Source organism: Echiichthys vipera, assembly GCF_963691815.1.
Source record: "Echiichthys vipera genome assembly, chromosome: 2".
In the NCBI taxonomy this organism is placed as follows: Eukaryota; Metazoa; Chordata; class Actinopteri; order Perciformes; family Trachinidae; genus Echiichthys; species Echiichthys vipera.
In genome coordinates, this window is record NC_139827.1 from 11,616,360 (window position 1) to 11,643,660 (window position 27,301).

At 38.9% G+C, this 27,301-nt stretch overlaps 2 protein-coding genes across 3 annotated transcripts in view; both read left to right on the forward strand.

Annotated features, from left to right (window-relative positions):
• rnf150a (ring finger protein 150a) overlaps window positions 1-17,909 on the forward strand; it is an 18,772-nt gene extending 863 nt beyond the window's left edge. The window contains exons 2-8 of one of the 2 annotated variants that reach the window (XR_014593495.1): window positions 7,551-7,801; window positions 9,010-9,081; window positions 9,423-9,505; window positions 9,691-9,787; window positions 9,908-10,118; window positions 13,780-14,953; window positions 15,148-17,909. Coding sequence is in view for 1 of the 2 variants with exons in the window: in XM_083927124.1 (XP_083783250.1) it covers window positions 7,551-7,801; window positions 9,010-9,081; window positions 9,423-9,505; window positions 9,691-9,787; window positions 9,908-10,118; window positions 13,780-13,877 (812 nt within the window). In the remaining variant the exon portion in view is untranslated. Of the gene's footprint in view, window positions 1-7,550; window positions 7,802-9,009; window positions 9,082-9,422; window positions 9,506-9,690; window positions 9,788-9,907; window positions 10,119-13,779 lie in introns of both variants that reach the window. The other variant, XM_083927124.1, reaches the window with a different exon arrangement.
• A 2,984-nt stretch (window positions 17,910-20,893) lies between these two features.
• On the forward strand, window positions 20,894-27,022 carry LOC310954969 (aminoacyl tRNA synthase complex-interacting multifunctional protein 1-like; the record flags this gene model as incomplete). The annotated part of the gene is made up of 4 exons (XM_083924672.1): window positions 20,894-21,269; window positions 22,738-22,946; window positions 25,912-26,080; window positions 26,579-27,022. 4 exons carry the CDS (start codon window positions 20,894-20,896, stop codon window positions 26,743-26,745), a joined length of 921 nt encoding a protein of 306 aa, XP_083780798.1. The 3' UTR covers window positions 26,746-27,022.
• Window positions 27,023-27,301: the final 279 nt, after the last annotated feature.

A 27,301-nucleotide genomic window follows, 5' to 3' on the forward strand; every position in this document is an offset into this window, starting at 1 on the left:
CAGTACAAGTACCAAAACTTTTCCAGTCCTTACTTTAGAGGCATGAGCATGTTTTAGGAAGTTCTCAAATGTTAAAGGTTGTCCAAACACAGTCTGAAGTGTTGATGGATATTAGGAACTATGTGATTGAAGAATAAGTTGACAACATTACAAGTCTGACACATATCTGATGCCAGATTGGGCTACTTGAGAGTGCTTGGTATTCAGTGTCACAGACACACATCACTAGTGTGCATTTGACTTCTGGGGAAATCTTACTTCAGGACTGCTGTATTAGAGAATATTTACTTTCTTAAAAAGGCAGTCAATGCTTGACTGTGCTCTATTGGCATAGTTTTAACATTTTTGACCAAAAAAACCTTCTCTCTCTTGTTCCTAAAATGTAGCACTTGAGTATGTGTTACATTTGAGCTATCCTCAAAGCAATTTCAGTCAAAAACAACTGGACAGGTTGTTGGAAGACGTTTCACCTCTCATCCAAGAGGCTTCATCAGTTCATGTACGCATCTGACCAGGCTGGGACTGGGACTGGTGAAAGGTCTTCCTAGACAAACAACCAGTCCAGTTGTTTTTGACTGAAATTGCTTTGAGGATAACGATGACCTGGACGAATGAGAACATTCACAGGCTTACTACATTTTAGCTAGGTTTCGCTTATTTGATGAATGTTATGTACTAGTAGATTCTTGCAATGTTGGGGTGGTATCTATGGTTGAATGCACTTATTGTAAGTCACTTTGGATGGAAGTGGTTGGTGCCAAAACAGTGTTGAGTAGGGCTTGGCTATAGGGCCAAAATCTTCTACCCCGATAAAGGGAATTTTTATATCTTGATAACGATATATATTACCATGCACCATGTTTTCTATTCAACAAATGAATAGTAAAGTCTATTCAGTATACTTCTGTGAATTAAATACTTGACAACTGAAAAGTGCTGAGTATTTTCTTATTTTATTAAGAACTTAAATGCAAAATGAACAGAGCGTGCAAGGATCAGCAGGTGGGTTGTCCAAATGACGTGAATATTAGATAAAATGTGTCAAAATAACATAGTAAATATTGCTGTAATGCAGTTTGTCAGCTGGTTTTTCGACATTGGGATAGAACTTGTAATAGAAAAATATATAAGATAGACATTTTTATATTGTTTTGAAGGTTAATACAGCCCGGCTATACCAGAGGTTTTAGTTTTTTATTGTCAATTAAAACTTTATATCACTGAACACAAAACTTCTCAATTCTTTCAAAAGTTATTTGGATTAGTTTCCTTTCTTATGCTGCATTTAAATACAGTAAAATAAACCCTATGTATTTTTAAATCAGAAAAAAACAAAGAACAATCAACTTCTTGAAGAAGAAAAATTACAAAGACAGAAGCACAGAAATGGGAATGCATTGTTTTTTCAGCACAATGCTTATCAAAGTACTCACACATGCTGACAGCTGACCTGCTGTACTGTAAACGTGAATTATTACATTTGTGCTCCTGATTTATTTCTAAGCAATAACAACATGTTCACAGCAAACAGGGGAATCTCACATATGTCACAATATGTGCCAAGAAGCCCACAAACGGCAAACATATCATGTTGAGAGTATCCCTTCATAACTTCCAAAGTTTTCTACACAAATTAATGAGTTAATATGAAGAAAGGAGCCGCTTTATTCAAGAATACAAACAAAATTTTTCAATTCAATTCAATTTTGCAGAGGAGCACAAGCTGCAGCCTCACAGGTCAATTAGCCTTTAGGACAAAGCTGAAGAACATCAAAAAACTGTCAATACCCCACCAAAGCAAACATTTAAGAACTGAAATGTGTAAATAAACCATGTGTAAAAATGCAAACAACACACCCAACAAACACACCTTTTCACATAATCCATGCAAAACATCTTGAAAACACAAACGGCTTTTCGAAGGAGAGTCACGTTTCTTTTTCTGGAGGCTGTGCAGGCGGATAATTGGACAAACACTTGGCTGTTTAAATAGCACCAAGCTGAATTATTTGTTTGCTACCAGTAAATAACATAATGCAAAACTGTGGACATGTTCTACGTGCTGAATATAGAAATCTTATTTAAAATATATCGCTGACAAAGTTTAGGTTGACTAGAAGGCTCGTAAATCGAACTTTTCACAGATGTCACCGGGAGGTCTAGGTTAGATTTCTAGGGGCTGTTGAGATAAAAGGATACACAGTGTACATGATCTTATGTTGTGATGCCTTAATGATCCTCATGGAGAATTTTTCTTTGGTTCCAAGATCCTGGAAGTCATAGTTAATCAGTTTCTTGACCGTATGCTCTTTATCATCACACACACCTTCTGACCCATGGGCTCAGATGCTGGTCTCCCTTCTCATACTGCCCCTCTGCTCTCCTGTAGTTCTTTAATAGGTTGTTGTTGTTTCTTTCAACAGAGTAGGTCAGCATGCCTACATGTAGTGCCTTTATTGTTTAATCTAGTTTAGTAATAGTGCAACAGCTGTCTTAGAAGATGAGATGAGATGTATTATTTGTGAGAATATACATTAAGGCCTTTGACAGTAGTTGTGAGAAGAGCTTTCTTTTCCGCTTGTTTTGTATTTCCATTCGAAATAGGCTCTCAGCTTGTTTTTCATAAAGGTGTGGCTGACCAGACCACTACGCCTGTGCCAGACAACAGTACAATGCATGAAGGCTGTTGGACAAAAGGATCTGGGCAGGAACAGATGTTCAAACAAAAAGCTCACAACACCAGACGACATAATGGTTCAACTAATTACGAAACGTTCTGAACAAAAGTTCCTTTTGTACAGAAGTGTCACAGGCACCTGTCATGATAAGTATATTGATGAACAGATCATTTAAAATGTATACAATTCTGCTTCAGAAAAGTCATCAAGGAGAGGTGTGATGACAAAGATTTCAGAGAAGAGTATGGTAATACAAGTCACAAAGGAACAGGTCTTAATGGGTAGACTTAATGTGAGACGGCCAAAGAAAGAATGGAGCACTTCCCTGTCCAAAACAGCTGGGCTGTAAAATCCACAGCTGCCAAAACCAGAAGCCTCCCAAGGCCTGGCTTTATTTAACCCTTCTATCCCAAGGCTGAGCAGTGTCAAAGTCATGATACTGCCAGGTCAGATACTGTGTCTTTATCAACTGTGAAAATATGGGTTTATCCAACTTCACTGTGTAAGTTTGGATTAAGTGTTAAACTTGGCAGCCACCTCCCTGTTAAAGTTGTATAGAATAGCTTTCTTGCCAAGAATTATATGATAAAATGAATAACACTCATATCTGTACAGTGAATATGAAGCTAAAGCCAGCAGTGTATTAGAATGAAGACTGGGCATTGACAGGAGAAGACCTTGAATAAAATGACAGATTTCTCTGAGTTTAAACATAGTTGGAAACATTTGGGATAATGTACACAACTCAACAAACTATATAAGTTTTGTTTTAATAAAGATTACAATGCGGAACAGTTCCATATAATGTCTCTAAGTGAAAAAACAAAACGCTGTGGTTTTATCCAACCAATGAAGGCAACGAGCACTAGCCAATCAGAGGCAAAGTAGGGTGGGTCATGCCTTCGCCATCCTAGGAAAACTTTTTTTGCCTCCAGGATTTTTTTTGTTAATTGAACAGCATCAGCGAAACACAGATTTTAACATAAAACTGCTTCATTCAGTGTTTATACAGGTTTCAATCACCGGGTCTAGTTTGTTTGGCGGATGAGACCTGTGCAGGTAATTGGGCTACAACTCCCATGATCCCACGCTACATCTCAACGTCATCCAACCCTGCCATTTGTTATTGTTGTGATTGAGAGACCCCTAGCCGCAGAAAATAACACATTTAATGAAGTACCTTTTTGTAGCTGCTGGTGGGTGAATTTTGCTCGTGTTAGACATAAGCAGACTAGCTGTTTCCCCTTGTTTTCAGTCTTTAGGCTAAGCTAAGCTAACGGACTGCTGGCTCCAGCTTCATGTTTACTTCACAGATACAAGACTGGTATCAACCTTATGGTTTAACTCTCAGAAAGAAAGCAAATCTTTTTCTAAATGTCAAACTATTCCGTAAGTAACCGACTGAAGCTTTTTTGCTAAACTTGCACATTTAAGGGGCGACCTGTAGCTCAACTGGTAGAGTGTACGCCCAACATAGACTCAGTCTTTGGCAGCAGCAGCCCGGTTTTGATTCCTCCCCGAGCCTTTGCGGAGTGTCATCCCCTTGCTTTTCCCTTGCTGTCCTGTCTGTCTATCTAATGAAGGCAAGATTAAGCCGACGTGTAGCCTGCTGTGTGTAACTGTCAGGTTCAGATTACATGGTTGTTAATAAAGTGTTAACCAGTTAATTCTGTGGTAATCTGTACCTCAGTGTTACCCTCTCTGCAGCAGACCATACACCTCTTAAATAAATGAAATCCCAACCATTGAACAGGTTGGTGTTCACTGAATAAACCCATTCAGTATTTATTCCTCTTTGCTTCAACATTTTTGCCATGCTGGTTGGTCTGGGTCTGGGATCAGTTCAGCTTCAGCCTCAGACATTGCCTTCCTGTTTTAGAAGCAGCTATTTTTGTCCCTTCTGACTGCGTCACAGTGAACAGAAGAAGGAGATAAGAGTCAAGGCTTAGGGAAATACCTTGTTATGCCTTTCCTTATTTCTGCTGGCTATGAAGCAGAACATACAAGGACATTTTAATAGTCTACAGAATCTGGAAGCAACAGCTGATATCATTTGCCTGTTGACATAAGATAATGTGGTTTATCTTGCAATTGTTACGTCACAGTGATTTGCCGTCCACACCATATGGTCATGCTTAATAAAACCATAAATCTGCAGGTCAGGAGTGTGTGTGTATCCAGCCTTAATTTTCAGGTCTCTGGTTTACATTTTTTATGTCAGTGAGAAAGATATTAGCAAAAACTTCAGGAAAGAAGTGTGACAGCTAGTGGCTGAGAGTCTGAATACACAGCGGTGTTCAGCAGCGTATTACTGTCAGTTTGCTGTCCAAACACAAGCTTTTGTTTTTCTCTGTCCCTGTTTGTAGCAGGGTTTGCTTTAGAAGCTCTAACATTTGAGGGAGCAGCCGCTGTAATACAAGGATACACCTTTGTGTGGAGATACTGCCAGATTACTGTGTGGCTGTCGACCTGTTCTTGCAGTGGATTGTACACATGAAGTGCTTTGTACCCATTTCTACCACACCCGTAACAAATTATTAATGGGAGCATTTGTCTAAATGTTAAGAATGATTTTGTCAAAATATATTTGGTGTATTTTTCTGAAACCAAAAATACAACCACATTACAATCATAATGTTCCTTCAAGAATATTATTTTTCAGCCAAGAATCCTGATTCTTGCATATGCATCACAATAAAACCGTTTGAAAAACACAATTTAGACCCGACTTCTTGACCCTGCTGTGCAGATTTTACAACAGACCGATTACATAATGGAATTTATGGGCATGACAGCAATAATGCATCGCAGCTACACCCCGAAACCCCCCACCCCCCTTGAATAAGTTAAAACAGCAGCTCACAGTGCATGAGGATTTGTCTGTGTATCTGGCAGGCTGCACAGGGTGCCGTTGAAGATGGGACGTTGAATTAAGTCACTTTTTATGGTGACTGATAGCACCACAGGAAGCCACAGTGACCCCATGCAGCTGCAGTCATAAACAGGCAGCAGAAGGAATATGATGTAACAGTATTCAGGCGTTGATGCAATTCCTGGAAAAATCAACCTGCTGCTGTTGTACGGTAGAGAGAGTAGAGCCTTGTTATTCCCTTATTGTGTCAAACTACAGAGTTTTTTAAGCATTGTGGCCCATGTGTCGTTCCTGTTACAATCAAATGAACTGTACAGAATAGAGCCCGAGTAACGCTGTGTTTTTTAAGACAGATACAGATATCAAAAGCTAGAAATTGACTAGATTTCAAGGTAGATCTTAACTGCAAACTGTCAAATAAAGGCAAAAACGACAAACAATAATCTTAAAAAGAACTACAAGGACTCTCAACGTACAATATCCAATGGTGACACCATTTCTAAATGACTTCAACATCTGTGTTATCTCTGCTGCAATGCTTGGTTACTTATCCCCAGATGTATTCACTGATACTAAAATATAAGCAACATCACTAGATAATATCATCTCATATATACATTTAAACTGAAATGAATTGATTGATCAACAGAAAACTAATTGTCAGATATTCTGATAATCTACGTATTGTTCATGTCAAACTTATCTAGCAAAAATGATTCAGGAACCAGCATTTTCTCTGTGTTTTATCAGTGAAATCTGAATATCTTTGACCTTTTAGACTGTTGCAAAACACAACATTTAAAGGGGAGTCATTTCACTCTGTTGGTTGTTTTGTCTAGTCATTGTGACAATATAGACAAAAATATAAATTCAGTTAAAAAAAAAATCATCCACATATGAAATTCATGGTTGTAGCCTTGAATATTTGTTGTAAAAATGTTGTTGCTGTATTAAAAAAATCTGAATATTTTATAAAGTCTATATAGAGCACATGCAATAATATTTCTATAAAGAGCTAGAAGTCTGTATGCTAAAGCTTGAGAGGCAGAAGGCAAAGCTTATCTGTCACGTTAGGAGACTGGACTGTTGAGAAGCATTAGCTGAGAGGGTGAGAAGAAGCATCGTCTTATAGTTGGTGCTAATGCTAGGACCCCCTGATGGGAGTTTTTTCTATCATTTGCACCTAAAGAATTCTTCTGTAAACGAAGTGTTGCTCCTGGACTTCGTCTTTCAAGTGCAGGAGTTGAAAGAAGCTTTAGGACTCTGTAATGCACAAGCCTTCATCGTGCACGACAAGCAACAGCAACAGAAGGTAGCTTGCAGGAAGCTTCTGACAAATGGATTGAAGCATTATTTAATCTGTCCTGTCTAAGCTCCCAGCCAACTGAGTTTTCACACCTGCTCTGCTTTAAAGCACAACTCTTTATATGCCAGGGTTGGATGTCGGAGGTCTGGCTACAGAGTGTATATAAACTTGATTAGAATTCTTAAATTTGTCAGCATTCGCATATTCCTGTATTTATTAAGGAGCGAGGCTCTATGGAGTTATAGTAATTTGGCATCAGTATGGTAAGGAAATTGTACATTGTGGTTACTTTTGAAGCCTTTTGAAGATTTATTGGGATTTTGTGCCTTTCCTGATTACCAAAATACAAATTTCAAATTGTTTTAATTCATTTTTTTCTATTTGTCATTTCAGTTTTTACTTGTGTTTAATTTCGACAGTATTAGGGCTGCAACTAACTATTATTTCCATGTCGATTGATCTATTTTTTTGATTAATGGATTAATCATTTGGCTTATGAAATGTCAGAAAGCAATAAAAAAAAATGCTGGTCAAATATTCCCAGATTCAAAACTGTTAGAATATCCAGTTTACTGTCATGTTTGACCTATGTGTTTGACAGAGAAAAGTTATGTTAAGTGCTGGAAGATATGGATTTGATTCATCTACTAAACATCTAAACTGCTACTCCCTCCTCTGTTGTATGTGTGTGCAGATACAGGTGAAGTGGTTGCCATCATGATCCCAGAGCCTAAAGGTCGTGAGATTGTGGCCCTTCTGGAGCAGAACATCATGGTGACGTTGTACATCACCATAGGAACCCGCAACCTGCAGAAATACGTGAGCAGAACGTCGGTCGTGTTTGTCTCCATCTCCTTCATCGTCCTCATGATCATCTCCCTCGCCTGGCTCGTCTTCTACTACATCCAGAGGTTCCGCTACGCTAATGCGCGAGACCGCAACCAGGTATGACTGTATGTCTGAATCAAAGTACGACTGTGAGCTGATGTATTTCTGCCTGAAAGGAATACTGACAGGGCTGCAGTGCGGTGGTCTCATTCTTGACATTAGCCCATGCATTTTCCCATCTGGTGTCGGCTCTGCAAAGCTTTAAGGAGAGGCCAGAATTAGCCTGACAGCTGGCCGAACAGAGACGTGGCAAACCAGTGAACCATCAACCAACTCAGCTCTCTGGCCCTTTGAGCCCACAGTGCAAATACTGGCTATTGCCTTCCCTTTACTATGAATGACTGCCTCTGACGTTCTTGTGACGTCTGTAATGACAATTCATCATCATGTCTGTTATGAAGGGAGCCGGCACCGTGAAAACTATTATTTGTTTTTTCACTTTGAATTATGTTAATTTATGATTTCAGCCATATTAAACAAATCTGCTCTAGATTTATTTCCTAGGCAGCACCGTGAGGTAAAACTGTTAAAGCGTGATGAGGCATTTGATAACTATTGTTAATTTATATCTCACTGTCATAATTATTATAACCATCGTTTTCTTTAATGCCAAAAAATGGGGTCAAATGATCATATCACTGTCGCAGTCCCAAAAAAAGACCTGAAAGACAAATTCACATTGCCCATAATAAAAACAGTAAGAGATTTACAAGATACTGTGTTAAAAAGTTTGTTTCAAGGAAGTTAATACATCTAAAAAATACATTTTCAGACACATGTACAACATCAGAGCATCCACTTCCCTTTACTTCTACTTCTCCTTTCCCGGTTGCATTTCTAAAACCATCAAGATTTGAGGTTGAATACTTTGTCAAATGATCTAATCTCTTATTTTTAGATTAGCTGGTGGAAAGTTAGTCCACTTGATGCCCATTTCTAGTCATTGTGGCTGACAGGTTTTCTAACTGTGGTGGTGTTTTGTACTCGCATATATGTTTATCACACAGTAGTAGACATTGGTGCGTTTCCAATAGAACAAATGTGAAGAGGGGAAATTGATTGATGAGTCCACAGCAAAGCAAGAGGGGATTGTTGGTCTATAATGTATGTTTTTCAGCTGTTACAGTATTCACCAATCAGCAGAATTTTCTGAAGATCAACGGACCAGTGAGATCCCTGTGTACTGCTGAATCACTGACTGGTTTTGTCAGTGATTGTTAAAAACCCACTGGTCGCGTCAGTAATTACATTTTTTATGTCTGCAGAGACGTTTGGGAGATGCTGCCAAAAAGGCCATCAGTAAGCTTCAAGTACGCACCATTAAGAAAGGAGACAAGGTAACTGGTGTTCCCCACAGTGCATGTTTGGCTATACAGTGAGTTTAAAAGTAAGCTATACCAGTATTTAGTAAAATGTCTTTATCCACATGATTGGAATTGTACTATTTGATATATAGACATATGGGCAAATCTCTTTAAAAAAAAATACTTTTATCTTATGGCTTTTCACTATATTATTTGTTGTTATGGTTTGAATCATTTTATCTAGTTTTACATCTTGTGTTTTGGATTTTATCTGCATTTATTATTTGTTTTAACCAAAAAACTCTTTGTAACTGTTATTTTAAAGGGGCTGTATAATAGTTTTATGTATTTCTGTGTGTGTTTCTGTGTTTTAGGAGACTGAGTCAGATTTTGACAACTGTGCAGTTTGCATTGAAGGTTATAAGCCGAATGATGTTGTGAGGATATTACCATGCAGGTAAGGTTTGTGTGGTTGATCTTTGTCATGTATATAACTTAAAGACTAGGTGTCTCTATTTGTTGAAGGCATAACGTCAACACATACGCCATGGTTGCAGATTTCTACACATCTAACTGGGCGCTGCATTGTATTGAGTTATTTTTCAGATGTTTTATTTGTGCACTACCTTCTTGTTTGGTCAGGCATGTCTTCCATAAGCATTGTGTAGACCCATGGCTACAAGACCACCGGACGTGTCCTATGTGTAAAATGAACATAATCAAAGCCTTAGGAATCCCAGTAAGTTCCTTTTTTTATTTAATTTGATTAACGTTTTCCTCATGAATTTTGACTAGACAAGAATAATCTAACTATAGAATGCAAAATGAACACTCTAAAGAGATATTTGGCCCGTTCCAGCTCAATGCAGACTGTTCAGATGACGTTCCACCAGAGTATGAAACATCAGTTGGGGGTCCACCCACCAACCCCATCAGCGGGGCGAGTGAAATCACGGTTAACGAGAGCTCGGTGGTTCTGGATCCAACTGGAAGAGCGATAGACCTTCAGCAGCTCCAACCTGATGAAGAGACCGAACTTCAGGCAGGGGACAGCCACATCATCGCCAGCAGTAAGTACAGACATCACACATTTTGAGCTGAAATATGAAGAGGCAAAGACCTGATAGTGTGTGAAAAGTGATTTTGACATAAAGGTTAGATGGGAAGCTGGGACATTCAATTTTATTCTAGACTAAGTTATCTCCACGTGCTCTACAGTTAGTCTATTTGTTTGTGTCTCTATAATTTAACACAGTGAAGCGGCACACATTTACTGTTGCCTGGTTTCTGCTGTGTCCTGTACTCGAAAAAAAGATGAGAAAATATCTTTGTCCCCCATCCCCCCTGGTGAAACCAGCCTTCTAACAGTGTGCTGGTTCTGGTTTTATTCCCCTTTTTTGTTTTGTCATTTGAGGGATGAGTTGTTTATTCTGAGGCCTAAATCAGGCCAGCAGCCACCTGCTCAGTGTTCCCTAGTTCAGATCCTCACAGGAGGGTAAGAATAGTGTTCCCTTTACAGAAAGTAGCAGTCTAACCTAAATACAATCAAATGTTTGTTATGGTATTACTTAAAGCTTCAAAATGTACATTTAAGCACCTTATGCAAACGCTCAAGGGCTCGTACTTTAACTAACGGCTGTCAAACATCTGCTAGCTTTCAGCGCTTTGTAGTGCGAGTACATGCACATGCTCATACACGTGAAGCCAGAACATTTCCACAGAACAGACATGTAGCTAGACGTTTAAATGTTTTGAGTCACATGTTTTTAACACCTATCTTAGGGCCAGACGAAGTAATAAGCATGGGAAATATTTTATGTTTTATTGTTGCGTATAAAGAACAAAAAAAGAAGAAGAGGAAAAAAGCATTCACACCTACAAGATAAAGGTCTAATTTTTACATCAAAACACAAGAAACAAGAAATTCAGCAGGTTATTTATGGATTATGCATGAGTTTTATTATTTATTACACAAGGAACATGCATAAACACATTGGTCTCACAGTGTGAAGGGATAGTTTCTGCCAGATTTAGCTAGTAGGTATTTTCCATTTGTAGTGCCTGGTGCTGGTGCTGGTACACAAAGAACAGTCACCAGTCACTCAAGCAGTTGCTTACATGCAACACCATTATGAAGCCTCTATTACACCAACAATTGCACAAACAAATCTACAAGCACACATCAACAATACCAGCACATTCAAATCAGTCCAGTATCAATCTTAATCAGTTTAATGCCACTCTGCTCTATACATTTTACAAATGACTCCTGGTCTGTCCAGCTTGATGTAGTTACACTTGCAAGTGTTTTTATTGTTGTTCCTGCAGTTTTTTAACCACTCAGAAGTCTGGTTTCTGTCAGGCAGTGGCTAGTCTCACATAGCCAGACCTATTTCCACTGCACTGTGTCAGTACTGGAGTATGGTGTATCTACACAGGCTTTTGATTCAGGGATAGGGTAAAAAACGCTGGTGTTATAAACTAGTTTGGTCTAGGGGTTTAAAACGATAGCTCTTTTGATCAGACCTAATCTCGAGTGAGCTGAAAAGGTTGGAAACATGCATAAGGGCTGCTCTCAGAAGCCAGGTTCAGCTTACTCTGGTAACACACCTGTTATCTTTATCTTAGCCCTGTACATCCGGTGATCCTAGTCAGTGGTGGCTGCCTGAGGGGCAGGGGTGAAAAAAGTTTTCTAGCATGTAGGGTAGCCTACATGGCACTCCATCACGTTTTTCTCTACTGAAAGGTATCCCTTAGTCCAACAGGGCTGTCAGCATTGGGTTTATTAGAATAGAATAGAAAATACTTTGTCTACTTATTTGCATGCAAAAAGGCAGACATTTGTTTGTATTTGCAAAGACTTGTTAAAAAGGGAACATTAAAACACATAATATCACTTAATAACGAGACCTGGAGAAGCAGAGTGGAACTTTAAAGAAAAGATGAAGTGTTTGAGTTATGAGTGCCAAAGTCCTGCTGCTCAGTGAGTCAGACTGGCTCCAGCACTTTTACACATCCAGGCACAAACAATATCCACACCTGGATAATGTATGAGGAGACTCTAGGAGACACTCCTGACAACCAGTAGTGATGGACTGACTTAGCTGTAAGCCAAGCACACGTTTGTAATTTATTTAAAGATGATTTTTTTTGGGCTTTTCATGCCTTTATTTGTAATGGACAGCTTAAGTTTTGACAGGAAATGGGAGGGTGAGTGGGGTGACATGCAGCAAAGGGCCACAGGTCGGAGTGGACCCTGGGGCGCTGCGGCGAGGACTTTTAGCCTCCGTAAATGGGGCGCCTGCTTTAACCACTGCACCACTGAGCGCCGCCGCATTTTTCATTCATGTCCTAACTTGTGTAATTCTTCTCTGCACAGTAAAGGAAAAACTTGACACTTTTTCCAAATTGGTTCGATGTGACTTTCCTTTAAAAGAGGGATTTTTACTACGGTCAGCATTAATTATTATTAGACAGCCTTGTATTAAAGTAGAGCACATTGTGTTTTGAAAGAATATTGAATTTGCTATTTTGTCTTGAAAAATAGAGATTTTGATAGAGAAAGGGGAAGTATTGATTAGATTAATGTTGTTTTGAATACCTTGTATTTATTTATTTATACTGAAAGGTTATTATGAAGAAACCAGAAATGTGAGAAACCCTCCTGATGAAACATTTGGATTATACAGTAATACAAGTTATATTGGAGAAGAGTTGAGTGACATGTTTAGTTTTGATGGACTTGTAGTTTCTGTCCCTTTTGGCCAAAAGTCATAGGTAAAGCTGCAAAGATTAGATGATTGAAACAACTGTTAATCTGCAACTATTTTGATAATTGATCTGTCCTTTGTCATTTTATTTTAGCCAAATTGTCAAACATTTGCAGGCTCCTTGATCTTTTATGACAGTAAACTAAATTGGATTTGGGTTGTTGATTTGTCAGAACAAACATTTTATAGCCTGTGGGGATTTTAGAGGGTGTTTAAAACAAATTTCAGACTTAACAGTTAATCAATCATTTGAAAATAATCATTATTTACAGCCCTAGTGATAACAATATGCAAATATTACCCTCCATACATAGGCATGGTTTCATTGTGTATGTATTGGCACAAAAATATAGTCTAATATTTATTCAGCTATATACTGAACAAAAAAATGTGATGAAGTTCTTTCCAGTATGCCTTAAAGAGACTCCTCTTTAAAGACATCTAAAAGAGGCCGATAACACAAAGAGTTATGTTTGCTGTTTGTGTGTTTGACAGGATCGACACGCCTCAAGCAGGTTTTCTCCTTGAGACTAATTAAATGGAAATTAGATGCAATTTGTCGTATGTCGCAGCACTAATTACACTAACAGGGACAATGTCACTGACAGGCAGTTAGCATGAGATGAACAATCAGATCAATCGGTCAGGATGTCTGCTCCATCTGTGTTGTTGGCAGTGATGGATGGCCGACTGTTGTACCTTTAGCCTGAGTAATGAGTGCTGTCGTTAAAGGTATTGCAGCTATCATTCTTTCCAGAGTCAGCTATTTACCGGGTGTGTGCTGCAGTCAGTATCCTAGAAAAAGACCTGATTTATTGCTAGAATGTGGGAAAAATGAGTTAAAGTGGTAACGGCCTTAACCCAAAGAAATAGTTCTACTTGAAAGGACTTGACTAAAGAATATTCCTCAGAGAAACATGATCTGTCAAATGATGAATGTCCTCCCTCTCTCCCCCCTCAGGTGAGCACCAGCCTCCGCTAAGCAGTGGTTCTGACACGTCTATCATGTCTGAAATAGACTCGCCCATAGAGCAGGAACGTGATCGGGCCAAATCCTGAGCTAGTTAAATTGGAGGGAAAAAAACATGAATCAACATGAAAAGGAGGACGAAAGCAGGACAAAGTGATCGGGGGACCCCCCAGAGATTCACCACGTCTGTGGAGGAAGTGACTTTCAGAAGATGGGCAAATGAGCAATACAACACAGCAGCACAAAACCCCCCATTCTGTCTTCACTCACCGAAAAACAGATCTGTCCCTTCATCTGTGGACGTGTTGCTTGCTCGTTTTCTAGCAGTCACACCTCACCGCTTTGTTGGTTTGACTGCCATGGCGACCAGACAGCCAATCACAGCTCTCACATTGTGGTGGCCCCAGTTTTCTGTCACACGTAATCCTTTCATATCCTTAAGTCTGGCATCTGATGCACACATACAATAACTGCTGAGATGTTTGAGTTGGAAATGAGTCAGACACAATATGAGCACAACAGCAGCCTACTTAACGCCAGCTTTAATTATTATTATTAAATAAGAAGAAAGATTGTTTGATTTCTTGGTACAAGATCACTGCCAACATATATCAGAAGTAAGTTTTACTGATGCAATGGATACATGGAACGTATAGAGCCTATATCAGCAGTTTCTTCTAAATCCATAAAGGTTGGTGTGAATTTCCACCAGCAACTTTCACACTTGGGTACACGCTAATGTCCCTTGACTACTTGAAGCATAGGTCTTTAATTTCATGTGATCATATGTATGCACACGTTATGGTGTAATTTCTGACTTTCTAAATGTGTTTCTGTTACTATATTTGTTAGTGAGAACTTCTATAACTGAATATTCCTGTTGTTGAGAGGAAATAACCAAACACAAGGTAGATATTTCTGTCCTCACATTTGACAATCATAGCTTGCCACAAGCAGCTTGAAGTGATGTCACCCGCTGCCCTACTGAAACTGCTGCTGATTTTCAAGTTACAACAACACATGGCGCCGATGATCATTCAGCTGGCACTAACAGTTTTCACTACCAAATTCTGGCGGTGTGCATGCGCTGTAGACAAACTTCCTACACTTGTCGAGCCAGCCAATATAAACATGTCAATGAGTCTTTGTGCCAAGATCATCAGTAGTATTTTAACATTGTTATTCATGCACACTGATTCCCCCTGGCTGGCAAACAGACTGAATCTGTTCATCATATGTAACACAAGAAGTGGACTGTTTCGGTGGACAAGAAGGGAATTCATTCATTTGAGGAATTTAATGCTCCAAGCATGGGATTATTAATGGCATGAAAAGCTTACAGCATTAAAATGTTTACAGTTGTGGAATAATTAAGTATTAAGTCTTGTTTGGACTACAGCCACACTAATCTGGTTGATTTTGGAAAACGACAGGCATGCAAAGGTCTCCACACAAAAACACCTGGGCATTAGGAAGAAGACGTTTCTTATTCTTCGTCCTTCAGTCAGCATCACAGCCAACATGTTCTGAGGAATTAGTTAGACAGTTTCTGCTGAGGATCAGTTGTCCCCTACTACTCTCTTTGATCACCGGTAGTGTAAGATTGCTAAAAACATAAATCCAAGTTAATGACAGCAGCTGTGGAATCGGCTATATTTACATTTAAAACTTGTTGCTGGTAGCAGGGGTATAGTGTGGATTTCTGGACCCTGTACATTTCACTTCCTCTCTACTATTCATTTTGTGACCCTCTTCACATGAAAGCCCTGTATACTCTGTCCCCTTTTCCCCCAGTTCGACATTCCTGGCTGGTAGTAACAAACTTACCGAGAATTATCACCGGAATAAGCAGAAAAACACCAGCATAGTGTAGACAGAGAGTCAAAATACCGAAATGGATATTCTTATTTTAATATAACCGGCTATTTGTGGACATACTCTTATGAAATCAGTATGAAAAAAGTAACGGGCTACCCACAACTTTTTTTGTTAATGGAAAACAATGAGAGAGCGAGTCGAGTAAAATGGTTCCATGCAGTGGAACAATGGCTTCAGGCTCCCGTAGTGCTGACTGTTATTTCACATTCATCATCTTTTATAGTTTATAATGGAATTCATGCTTCTACTCTTCCTTTTGTTGTTTCTCAGCCGCCCTGTCAATCACATTCTTATTACTCATAAGCAATGTCTTTTTGAGCAAGATCAGTGGGACCTTACACTCTTTTGGATCTGTTTCCACTAACATTCCTGTAGACATAAAACTGAAGAAGCACAGACTCCACTGACCGAGTTGATGCAGCCAGCGGAATTCAACCTCCAGTCATAGTTTCCATTATGTCCATCAGCCACCTGGGACTGTTATGTAACACGCACATGTCCACACTCCCCTGTTTGGGTCAATCATTGAAGGATTACTGAATGTATAGGCAAATGTTGAAGTGTTTCATGAAAGCCCTTTGGAAACTCTTAATTTTTTTAAACGTTCTGTGAGACCGTATGTCCTCCTGTAGCAGCTAGTTACCAATAGACACTGCTTTTAAGATAATACTTAAGAAGTTTGAATGTTTCTGACAGCAGTGTTTCACTATGAAATGCTGCCTTCAGTTGGAAGCATTCATGAATGTACATTTTCCTTCACTATAAGTCATTGCGGTCGGTTTGATAACTGTAGCTTTGTGGATATAAAGGTGGAGGATGATGATTCTTGCCAGCGCATTGTAGATACAGATGTTTAAGTCTAAGCCAGCCGTAATCTGGAACCTTTAAGCCTCTTTATGTCACATCACATGGATAATGAGACAGCACAATACATACCCAGAAACACCCAACAACATTGATATTTGTTGCTCTCCTCGTCTTTCTTTCCACACTCAGTCTCCTTCTCCTGTTTACACACAAACATAACAAACACTCTGTATCCATCTGACCGTTTGTTTGGTCGGCATAGAGACAAGATAAAGAAAAGCACACTGGTGTTCAGTGCCAGATCACCTAATTCTGGCTGCACTGCCTAACAGAGCGTGTTTGTCTAAAGTTTTTAATTTTTAACAGAGAAACTTAAATATTATGTGGCTGAGCTTAAAGGTCATGTCTCAGTTTTGTCTGTTTACAGTCTTTCATTAACAACTGTCTTTAAGGAATTCGACTGCATTTTTAAGACTTCACATAATGGCATTCAACTTGCTTATGGAGTAGCACAAGATTATTGCCCCTTATTACCTGCAACACTTTTATTCTCATTTTATGTGGCCATAATTTCATTAATAATTCCCAACAAGTTTCGGGGAAAGAACTATGGGATTTGGTGCTAATTTGGGAGAATGACCTTAAAAGAAACGCTTTACGCATTTAAAGAGAATATTAATTTGTTATTGGACACTTTACTCTCCATATTTGTCCATTTATTCTTTGTTTATTTTATTTGTTTAAGTGAAAGGGGCTGTGCCCATTTATCAACAAAAGAAAAAAAATGCCAAAGTTAGCCAAAAAGCATCCTAAATACCTAATAATACATCATCTATTTTTAAATTCACATACACAACATACATCCACCAATTAAGTAATTCATTAATTACAATCCATACTAAATAAACTTGTAAGGGCAATTGTATCCTTGCCTGTACACAGCTGATTACTGTGCACTGACTAAAAGTTCCTCTAGGTTACACTAGCAGTAAATTAGAAATAATGAATTGATTAATTTAACTGAATGTACCAATTGAACCCTGACACAATTTTCCATATTATTACTACCAAATGATGTTTGAGCTTTTTAAGGAAAGTATCTGAAAATCATTCAGAAATGATGGGCCTGTAAAATAAAGTGTGACCCAACATACTGTACTTTTATTATTGTTAATCAAGTTTATCATGAATTTAATTTTGTTTTCTTGTCACGTGTGTTTTCTTCTGTTTGTATAAACTTTCCTATATTGCACTTTAACCCTCCAGTGAATGAGGAGCGGCTATACTGAACGACTTGAGAGTCTTTTTTTTATGTACAGCTTCTGAGAGGACGTGGCACATGACTCAGTTGTTGCTTATTGTGTAATGTTGTGATCTTTTATCTGTACTATTGTGTGTATGTGGGGTGTGTGGGGGGAGTATCAATATAGTGTACACTATACCCAGCAGAAATAACAGCATTGCTATTTTGGAGTATAAAAGAATTGTAAGTATGATAAACGTATGTCCTTTTCTTGTACCATGATGCACGTGTCTCTGATTGTGAGTTATATAATAAAATTGAATCAGGTTTTTTTAAATTTGATCAGCTTTTTTGTTTGACATCGGCTCAATAAAAGTGTGTTTTGCTACATAAAGAATGCAGGTGATGAACACAATAAGAGCTTGTGATGAAAATCAGTTATAGTCTGGAAAAATAAAATAGAAAATGTATCACTCAGCTGTTTAGATCTCTGACAACATGCTACATATAAGCTGAGCCACCAAATACTTATACATTATGATGCTCAGGTCTGTTTGAGATTTGACGTCAGGACTGGGTTCATATATAAAAGACACTCAAGAGTATTTTTAATAGGAAGCAGAGGTGTTTCCCGACTATTAGGAGGACAAACTTATAAATGAATGTGAATTAGTTTTGTTAATGATACATAATTATACAATATCATAATTACAAGATGTAAAGCACGTAATAATGGGAAAGATCTTAGGTGGTGGGTTCAAATGTGATTCTATAGAGATCTACAGCAGATGCTCCAGGTTGCTAAGTCATGAAAGACACACTCACTTCAGTATGTAGGAAGTTGCAGCCATATTTTTCTTTAATAGTATATAAAAGCATCATGGGGGGAGGGTCTATAAATTGAGTTTTATAACTGGGTAATGGGATTTCTATTAAACAGAGTACTGGTGAATCCGACTGACCTTCAGAGTAAGATAACTTTGGATGAGGCTCAGCTTCTTTCCTTGCACATTGTTGACTTTTGATATTGACTAAAAGAGACTTCCTGCTCCAAAGCACTTTATCACTCTGCACTTCACATACGCTTTTCTATTGGACTGTTTTAAAATGGTGTGTATTGAATATATCTGCTTCCTCTTTTCTGTAACATTTAAAATTAAATTAGATAAAGTTATATAACAAAGAAAAAAAAGTTTGTTGATAATGTCAGTGTCAATGAGCTACCACAAGGTAGCGCCATCCACCCCTTTATCTTGAAGCAAACCTAGGGGTAAACCCATGGTAAACCCATGTGTTCCCACAGTTACTAAAGAAACCAAACATGCGTGCTGCATTTGGGGGGTCAGAGTCAGATAAATGCAAATATAAAATGTTATTCAAATAGTTTGTGGTGCTGTTAATTGTATCACTTCACACAGAGGGGTCTGGTTTCTGTTATTCAGTCTACCCTCACTGATATAAATGGGATGGGCAAAATGTCAGAAACATCTGTCAGTAGCTATACATAAAGTATATATATATATACACTATACTATACTATACATATACAACAGCACCACAAAAACTACAGCCTCCAAAATGACTTAACAGTTGAATCAATATCTCTCTAAACCATACCCAAATAAATTTAAGTCAAGAGCAACTGGACTTGGTTGTTTGTCTTTGAAGACGTTTCACCTCTCATTCAAGAGGCTTCATCAGGCTGGGGCTGGTCCAAAGGTCTGGTGTGGGGATCCAGGTATTTAACCTCTAGTGAGGGCGTACACAAGGTTGATGATGTCACTGGAACCCATTGTGCTTCAGGTGCCAACGACAGTCGTTAGAGTGACAGCCGTTGCAGTGACAGGATTTTGTGAACAGTTGTTCTTTGAGGTTACATTGTTGAATCTCTTGGGAAGGGATAAAAGCATTGTAAAATGGAGATAGGGGGTGTCTCAGACCTCCTCCTCTGTTAAGGGATGGTTTCTCGGCCTTGTGTACACTGGAGGTTAAATACCTGGATCTCCACACCAGACCTTGGGAACAGCCCCAGCCTGGTCAGATGCATAAATGAACTGATGAAGCCTCTTGGATGAGAGGTGAAACGTCTTCCAAGACAAACAACCAAGTCCAGTTGCTTTTGACTTAAATTTATTTGGGGACAACGATGACCTGGTCAAATGAGAACATTCTCAGGCTCTCTAAACCAGTTTAAACAAAAGCTGAACACAATAACCTTCATAAAGGTGGATTTATTGCAGGATTGTTGTGTTGCACACAGCATTCATTTTGGATAGGTCTATCTAATAATCTGGATAAATTAACTGAATATTTATAGACATATCATTCCACACAGATGCAAAACAGAGCTATTCTATATATTACTGTACTATAAATTTTGCTACGAAATATGATTAAATGTCCCCTTATATTAGAACTGCTATTTTAGATTGCATACTTTATTATATATTATATTTAATACGTTATTTATTTGTCATATGCACAACAATTCCAACCACTGCCAATTCAATATGTCCTCTCCATCGTTTGTCAGTATAAAATCACAAGTAAAAACATAAACATGAAATAGTGCAGAAGTTAAAATACAGGAATAATATATAGTATAAAATAATACAAATAATAAAATATAGAATATAATAATTTCTATATTAATACAGACAAACAAAAAGTATCATTACTAAATCATAATATGTACACATAATAATAATAATAATAATAATAATAATAATAATAATTACAATAATAAACAGCTAAAAAGCTTTACAGTATAAATAATAAAACAGGTATCAATAACACGAAACACAAAATAGATTTTTTTAAGGATAATTCTTGATGATTAATGATTTTTTTTGTCAGTCTTGCCGTGTCTTGTAATTTTGACTTTAATCGCTCTTGTATAGTTTTCATTTGTACTTATATTCTTATTTCTAATGTATGTGCCTCTAATTATGTATTTTTTACTTTTCTCTATTTACCCCTTATACATATGTTCTTATCTTATCCAGTCGTATGAATAGTAGACGATGCAATGCGTCCTTTAACCTGTGGAGGGCAGCATTCAGCCCAGCAGCATTTAAAGCCCCGACAACCACAGAAGAATAAACGGGGAAAGGAGGAGGAGAGGAATCGATGCAGGATGCAGGATGCAGGATGCAGGATGCAGACATTAGCGGCAGGATGGGTCGCAGTGAGGAGCTCAGTGACTTCCAGAGGGGGACGGTCGTTGGATGCCACTTGTGCAAAAAGTCTGTCCGTGAGATTTCCGCTCTGCTGAACCTGCCCCGGTCCACCGTGAGCGCTGTCATCCTCAAGTGGAAACGTGGAGGAATAACGACGGCTCTGCCCCGGAGCGGCCGACCGCACAAGCTCAAAGAGGAGGACCGCCAAGTGCTGGAGAAAGTAGCGCTGGATAACTGTTCGCCCTCTGTGGAAGCTCTCACCGCCGAGTTTCAGACCGCCTCCGGGGCCACCGTGAGCCCCAGGACTGTCCGCCGGGAGCTGCATGAGATGGGCTTCCGTGGCCGAGTGTCCTCGTACAACAAGCCTAAAAAAGGTGAGTTCAGGAGAGGACACGTTCAATACAATCACGTACAAGTGTAATGTTGGTGTCCACATACTTTTGTCAACATTGCACGTATGTGACTGCGTGTGCGTTCATATTCGCACCCACTTTTCCCCTCAGTTGCTCTTCATATCTGGCTGCAGTCATGTGCTCCCATTCAACCCCCAGAGCATTAATCTAGTTTAAAAGTGACCTATTTTTTTTCTTTTACATCTCAAATTTAAAAATATGCATGTTGGGGACCTGTATCTTAATCGATTTTATTATGAAATGTCATTTTCTTTGCCTGTGTAAAGCACTTTGTCATGTGTGTTGAAATGTGCTGCTATATAAATTAGGGATCGACCGATTTGGAGTTTTTAGGGTCAATGCCGATTTTTTTTCATCCGCCTTAGATGACCGATACGGACTCCCGATTTTCTTGAGATGATATTGGGAGCCGATAATATTTTCGCTTAACTCAATATACATGATAAAATTACACAAATTCATGATAACAAATGTTACGAGTCTCAATTTAAAAAAAAGGAACATTTATTGAACTAGTGGTTAGCACTGTCGCCTCACAGCGAGAAGGTTCCAGGTTCGCATCCCGACTGGGCCTTTCTGTGTTGAGTTTGCATGTTCTCCCCGTGTCTGCGTGGGTTTTCTCCGGGTACTCCGGTTTCCTCCCACAATCCAAAGCCATGCACGTGTTAGGTTAATTGATGACTCTAAATTGCCCGTAGGTGTGAATGGATGTCTGTCTCTGTTCGTCTCTATGTGCCCTGGGATAGACTGGCGTCCTGGCCAGGGTGTACCCCGCCTCTCGCCCGATGTCAGCTGGGATCGGCTCCAGCCCCCCCGCGACCCCGACCCCGGGATAAGCGGTTGAAGATGAGATGAGATGAGATAAAAGGTGTCTCAAGCAGCATGTAGCTGCATGTGGACGCCTGTCTGTAAATAATGCCAGGGGAAAAACAATCGGCGAACGCAGCAGCCTGCATCGGCCAATACCAATACACCTAAAAAAAAACATAAATATCGGCGGATGTATCGGTCTATCACTAATATAAATTCAGCTACCTTGCCTGTATTGACCCCCCACTACCTGCATCACAGACAGAGCTGTATGTAAAGAGTTAAATAATCAATCAGTCAGTTCATTAGAAGTTTTCCAGTAAAACATTTGCTGCTTGTAGCTTCTCAAACACTGCTTCTTTCCTTTTGCTTTATATGATGATAAACTGAATATCTGTGGGTTTTAGGCTGTTGATCACCAATTGATGATTGTCTATGTCATCTTGCAACATAAGAACCATCTCATCTCATCTCATTTTCATCCGCTTATCCGGGGTCGGGTCGCGGGGGTCATAAGTCATAAGTCATAAAAAAACATTGTAGTGATAAAACATTTTAAATCTATTGTGAGTTTGTGTACACTATTATTGGAACTGTACTGCTCTTTCTCTGATGGCAGGAGGGGAGAAAGCAGAGAAGAAGCCTGCAACTCCAAGCCAAGATGAAACCAAAGTGGATGTGTCTCGTCTGGACCTGCGTGTTGGACGTATAATCCAAACTCAGCAGCTTCCGGAGAATGATGGTCTGTATGTGGAGCAGGTGGATGTGGGTGAGGCTTCTCCCAGGACAGTGGTCAGCGAGCTAGCTAAGCACATACCTCTGGACCAGGTAGAGTCTTGCTCTTATGTAATCAAATGGAGTGTGGGATAAAGGAATTTCTTGATTTTTTTTAATTATTATTATTATTACAAGAATTTAAACTAACAATTTGTTTGACTTAAGGGAGACACCCCCAGGAAAAAAACATATATTTCTTTTTATTTGATTATTCTTCTTTCTTACATTTCTTCTTTCAGACTTGAAAACATCAAAATACACATTTAGGTGTTCATTTCATTAGAGTGTGTCCGTTTGTGTTTGCAGAAGTCTCCTAAATACACTTTAAATATGCCGCACTTGCATATTTAAACATAGCATTTCAGAAAACTTGTAATAACAAAAAATATATAATTGTCTTTAAGGTTGAATGTAGGAACAGAACACCGACATCTAGTGTCTTAAGATCGTAGTCGCACCAACAAAAAATAATTCCAGCAGTCGGGTGGCCAGGTTCGTTGCCGAGTGTGTCGGCGATCAGCCTGATCAAGTGATTAATCATACTGGGTAACGACTAATTTCGACCAATGAATTAATTTTACAACAGTATTTGACATTAGCCAGTCTTCAACTGGAAGTCTTTGTTTGAGTGGTGTGTAATCGATTAGCTAGCTCTCAACTCAAAATGATTCCTTGTTTCTGTAGCCTGATCGGCGTGAGCAGACCAGCAGCTTCCACAGCAGTAAGGTTTGCACAAAGATCGCTGTCAGGCAGTGGTGTGGTGATAATGAATATAGAGATGGGTAAACAGCCTAAAGTAGCTGCGCCGAACAACAGGCAACCCTGATGACCCGCTATGCCGGCTGCTATTGGCTGGTAAAATGTAAAGAGAACGTGACAGAAAGTCATTGTCAAACCTGTCAAAATATGTTTTTAAATAAAAATTTAGACTAAATAAGTAATTAACTGGGGAAGTTTCATAATGATATCTTAGTTTCCGTTTTTTAACCCAATTCACCTGTAGTGTCTCAAAATATATGCAATTACACGATACGGCGAAATATTTTTTCTCTCATACTCTGAGCCAGAAATCTTCACTTCAGTAGCACTTACAGACAGCAAACTCTATAGTTTTATTCCTTTCTATATTTTTTTAGGATATTTTTTCATGTTACATTCATAGCATGATTTATACAACATTTTATGCTTAAAAACGTAGTGAAAATAGTTTAAAAAAAAAACTATTGACTATTGTATTTTCTGATTTATGGAGTTATGAAAAGAGAAATTAGCTGTGTTAAATCCTTCGACTTGAATATGTCAACAAAATTAAACAATCATTTTGAACCTGGCTTCATCCAATGTTCACATTTCTGTTCTGGAAATGCATATACATTAACACATGTGCATATTTCAACAAACAATTTCAGAATACATTTAATACAAATAATACATTTCTTATGTAAGTGATCATCTGATATCTATTCACCTGTAATATCTCTCTGTAACAATAAATATACAGATTCATTTTCTTTATTAATTGTTTTGTTTGTAATTTCTTGGTTTGCAACAATTTCCAGAAGCTAAGCTCACGTATGAAGGTTTGTCATTTTGTCTGAATAATATTACAAAATCCACAGTTAAATGAAACAAAGAAGAGCAGAAACAAGAGAGCGTCAGTGCGGTCAGGCACTGATTTGGGATGATAAGGTCTGGCATGCAGTCGCTCTGATGTGCTCTGTGCAGACAGGCTCTACAGGGAATTATCATGTTGAAACAGGAAAGCGCCTTAGCACACTATTGTCTCAAATATCATTGTGTGGTGCTGCAGTAATATTTCCTTTAATTGCCTACCCTGAATCTCAAAAAACCCCAAACCAAAAGTATGTGGACACATAGTTTACAGCCTGTCGTTTAAATCAAAAAAATATGCCTGCTGAGGTCATTAACCCAAAACAAGTCAGGCGTGGAAAAATATCTGGAAGAGGCAATGTTTTCATTCACAAAGACAAAATGCTAGGTTAGCTTCTTAAAACTGTTGATGGTGCTTCAACGATGGTATTTTATAGCACTTTAACTCTTTTGAAGTGCGGTTGACGATCAGTGAGTGTGTAAGATTTAGGACAGTGTGTGCAGCAGCAGTCTGGGGAAGGCCCCTTCCTGTTTCAACATAACAAGGCCCCCATGCACAAAGCAAAGACTGTAAAAACAGGTTTTTCCTAGTTTGGACCAGAAGAATGTGACTGGCGTGTACAGAAACTTACAGAACCAATGAATCTAAAATCAAACTCTTTGACTGTCTTGTGAAGTATCTTATTTTCAGTATATTTTCTATTTCTGTCAAGCAAACAAGGATGAAATATCTGAGGAAATACTTCATGAGTTTGAAGGAAATACTATTATACTTGGATAGATATTAGGCAAAACAAACAAATACTGTTTCATGGCATTTATATACTTTCCCTACAACACACGTTAAAACTGTGTATCATGACAACATGAGTAATCTTAGCTTTAGATTAGAGATGCACCGATCCAATTTTTCCCGATCCAGTCTGATACTGATACCTGGTCTGAGCGTATCGGTTGATAACCGATAGCGATCTGATACTAATGTTGAATGAATGAACCTTATACCTTGCCATGTGATTGAAGGCATCAGGCTTGACATAAACATTTAGCCTTGTTAAAAAAAGGTAACAAATTAACACAGATATGAATGTACTTAATATTATTTGACTTGAAGTGACCTCCATGAATGATATTACTATTTTCCAAGATGTGGCATACATGATTTCATTAGATGCGGGATTTCTCTTCTTCTTGTTGTCTCTGCTCTTCTTATTTTGGTAAGCCACAGAGGTCTCTAGGCCCAAACGTTCCTCAAAGCTTCCTTTGTTTTATGAACACAAACCATAAACCCTCTGACACAATTATGTAGAACTGGCATGACATACAAATTTGCTGTGACATGTTTTTGTTTTCTATTGTCAAGCGCACTGTAAGCATTTTATTAAATCTTCTGTCCCTCATGCAGATGCAGAACCGCATGGCAGTCCTGCTGTGTAACCTCAAGCCAACAAGGACAAATGGAGTGTTGTCCCAGGCTGTGGTCATGTGTGCCAGCTCACCAGACAAGGTTGAAATCCTCAATCCTCCATTCGGAGCAGCACCAGGGGACAGAGTTACTTTTCAGGGCTTCATAGGTACTATAACAGATAAATCATTAGTAATAAACTTAAATAGTACGACCGTTTCAAACCAAACCGACATTATCACAACCGAGTATTGTGATATGATTTTCTACAAAACAATCTTTAGGGAATGAATGTTGATGTTGAACCTTCTTGCTGCAAAAAAGCAACAAGAAAGGTGATATTATACAGCACAGTGTGCACTTTGAGAAAGGCCCTTTCCTGTTTAAACACAGGCCATAAAAATGGCTTACTTTAACTCAGTCTAACACCTTTGTGAGGATTTGGGACGCTGACTGCGAGCCGGGCCTCACCGCCAAACCTCTGATCTCTTGTGGCTAAACCTTCACAGGAGATTTGGAGGCAGCATATTACTGCCCATGTTTTGCCGGTCATGCTAGGACATGTACAAAAATGTCCACCTTGGACTCATAAATCCTGAATTTGTGATGAATGAATAGAGAACAAAGAGTGTTCTCCTAATGTATCAAACTGATTTCTTGATTGCAGGCGAACCAGACAAAGAGCTGAACCCCAAGAAGAAGGTGTGGGAGCAGATTCAGCCGGACCTACGCACGGACGGCCAGTGTGTTGCAACTTATAAGGGAGCTGCCTTTGAAGTCACAGGCAAGGGAGTGTGCAAAGCCCAAACCATGAGCGACAGTGAAATAAAATAAACTAACAGAGAGCTGCTCAAAATAGCTCAGTGCAAATGAAAATCTCTGCAGCAGACGGGAGCCAAAATTTTTTGGAGAGCCTTCCCAGAAGAGTGGAGTCTGTTGTAGCAGCATATTAATGCCCTTGGTTTTGGAAAGTCCAACAATCACATGGGTGATATGTTTGAGTTTTCACATACACTCACTGGCCACTTTATAAGGTACACCTTGCTAGTACTAGGTTGGACCCAACTTTGCCTTCATAACTGCCTTAATTGTTCTTGGCAGAGACTCAATAGTGTGCTGGAAACATTCCTCAGAGATTTTGGTCCATATTGGCATGACAGCGTCACACAGCGGCTGATAATTTTTCTTTTTTGGGCTGCACATTCATGATACAAATCTCTCGTTCCATTTCCATGTGAAAGGACTAAGTTGTGTTCAGGGTTATTAACGTTGAATTGGGAACGTTGAATAGGCTGTAATTTTGTGGAAACTTGCTGTGTAGGCTGTGGCGAAGAAGAATTGATTTTTGGAAAAATATCTCTTCTATCAGAACGGACCATACTGCTTTTAA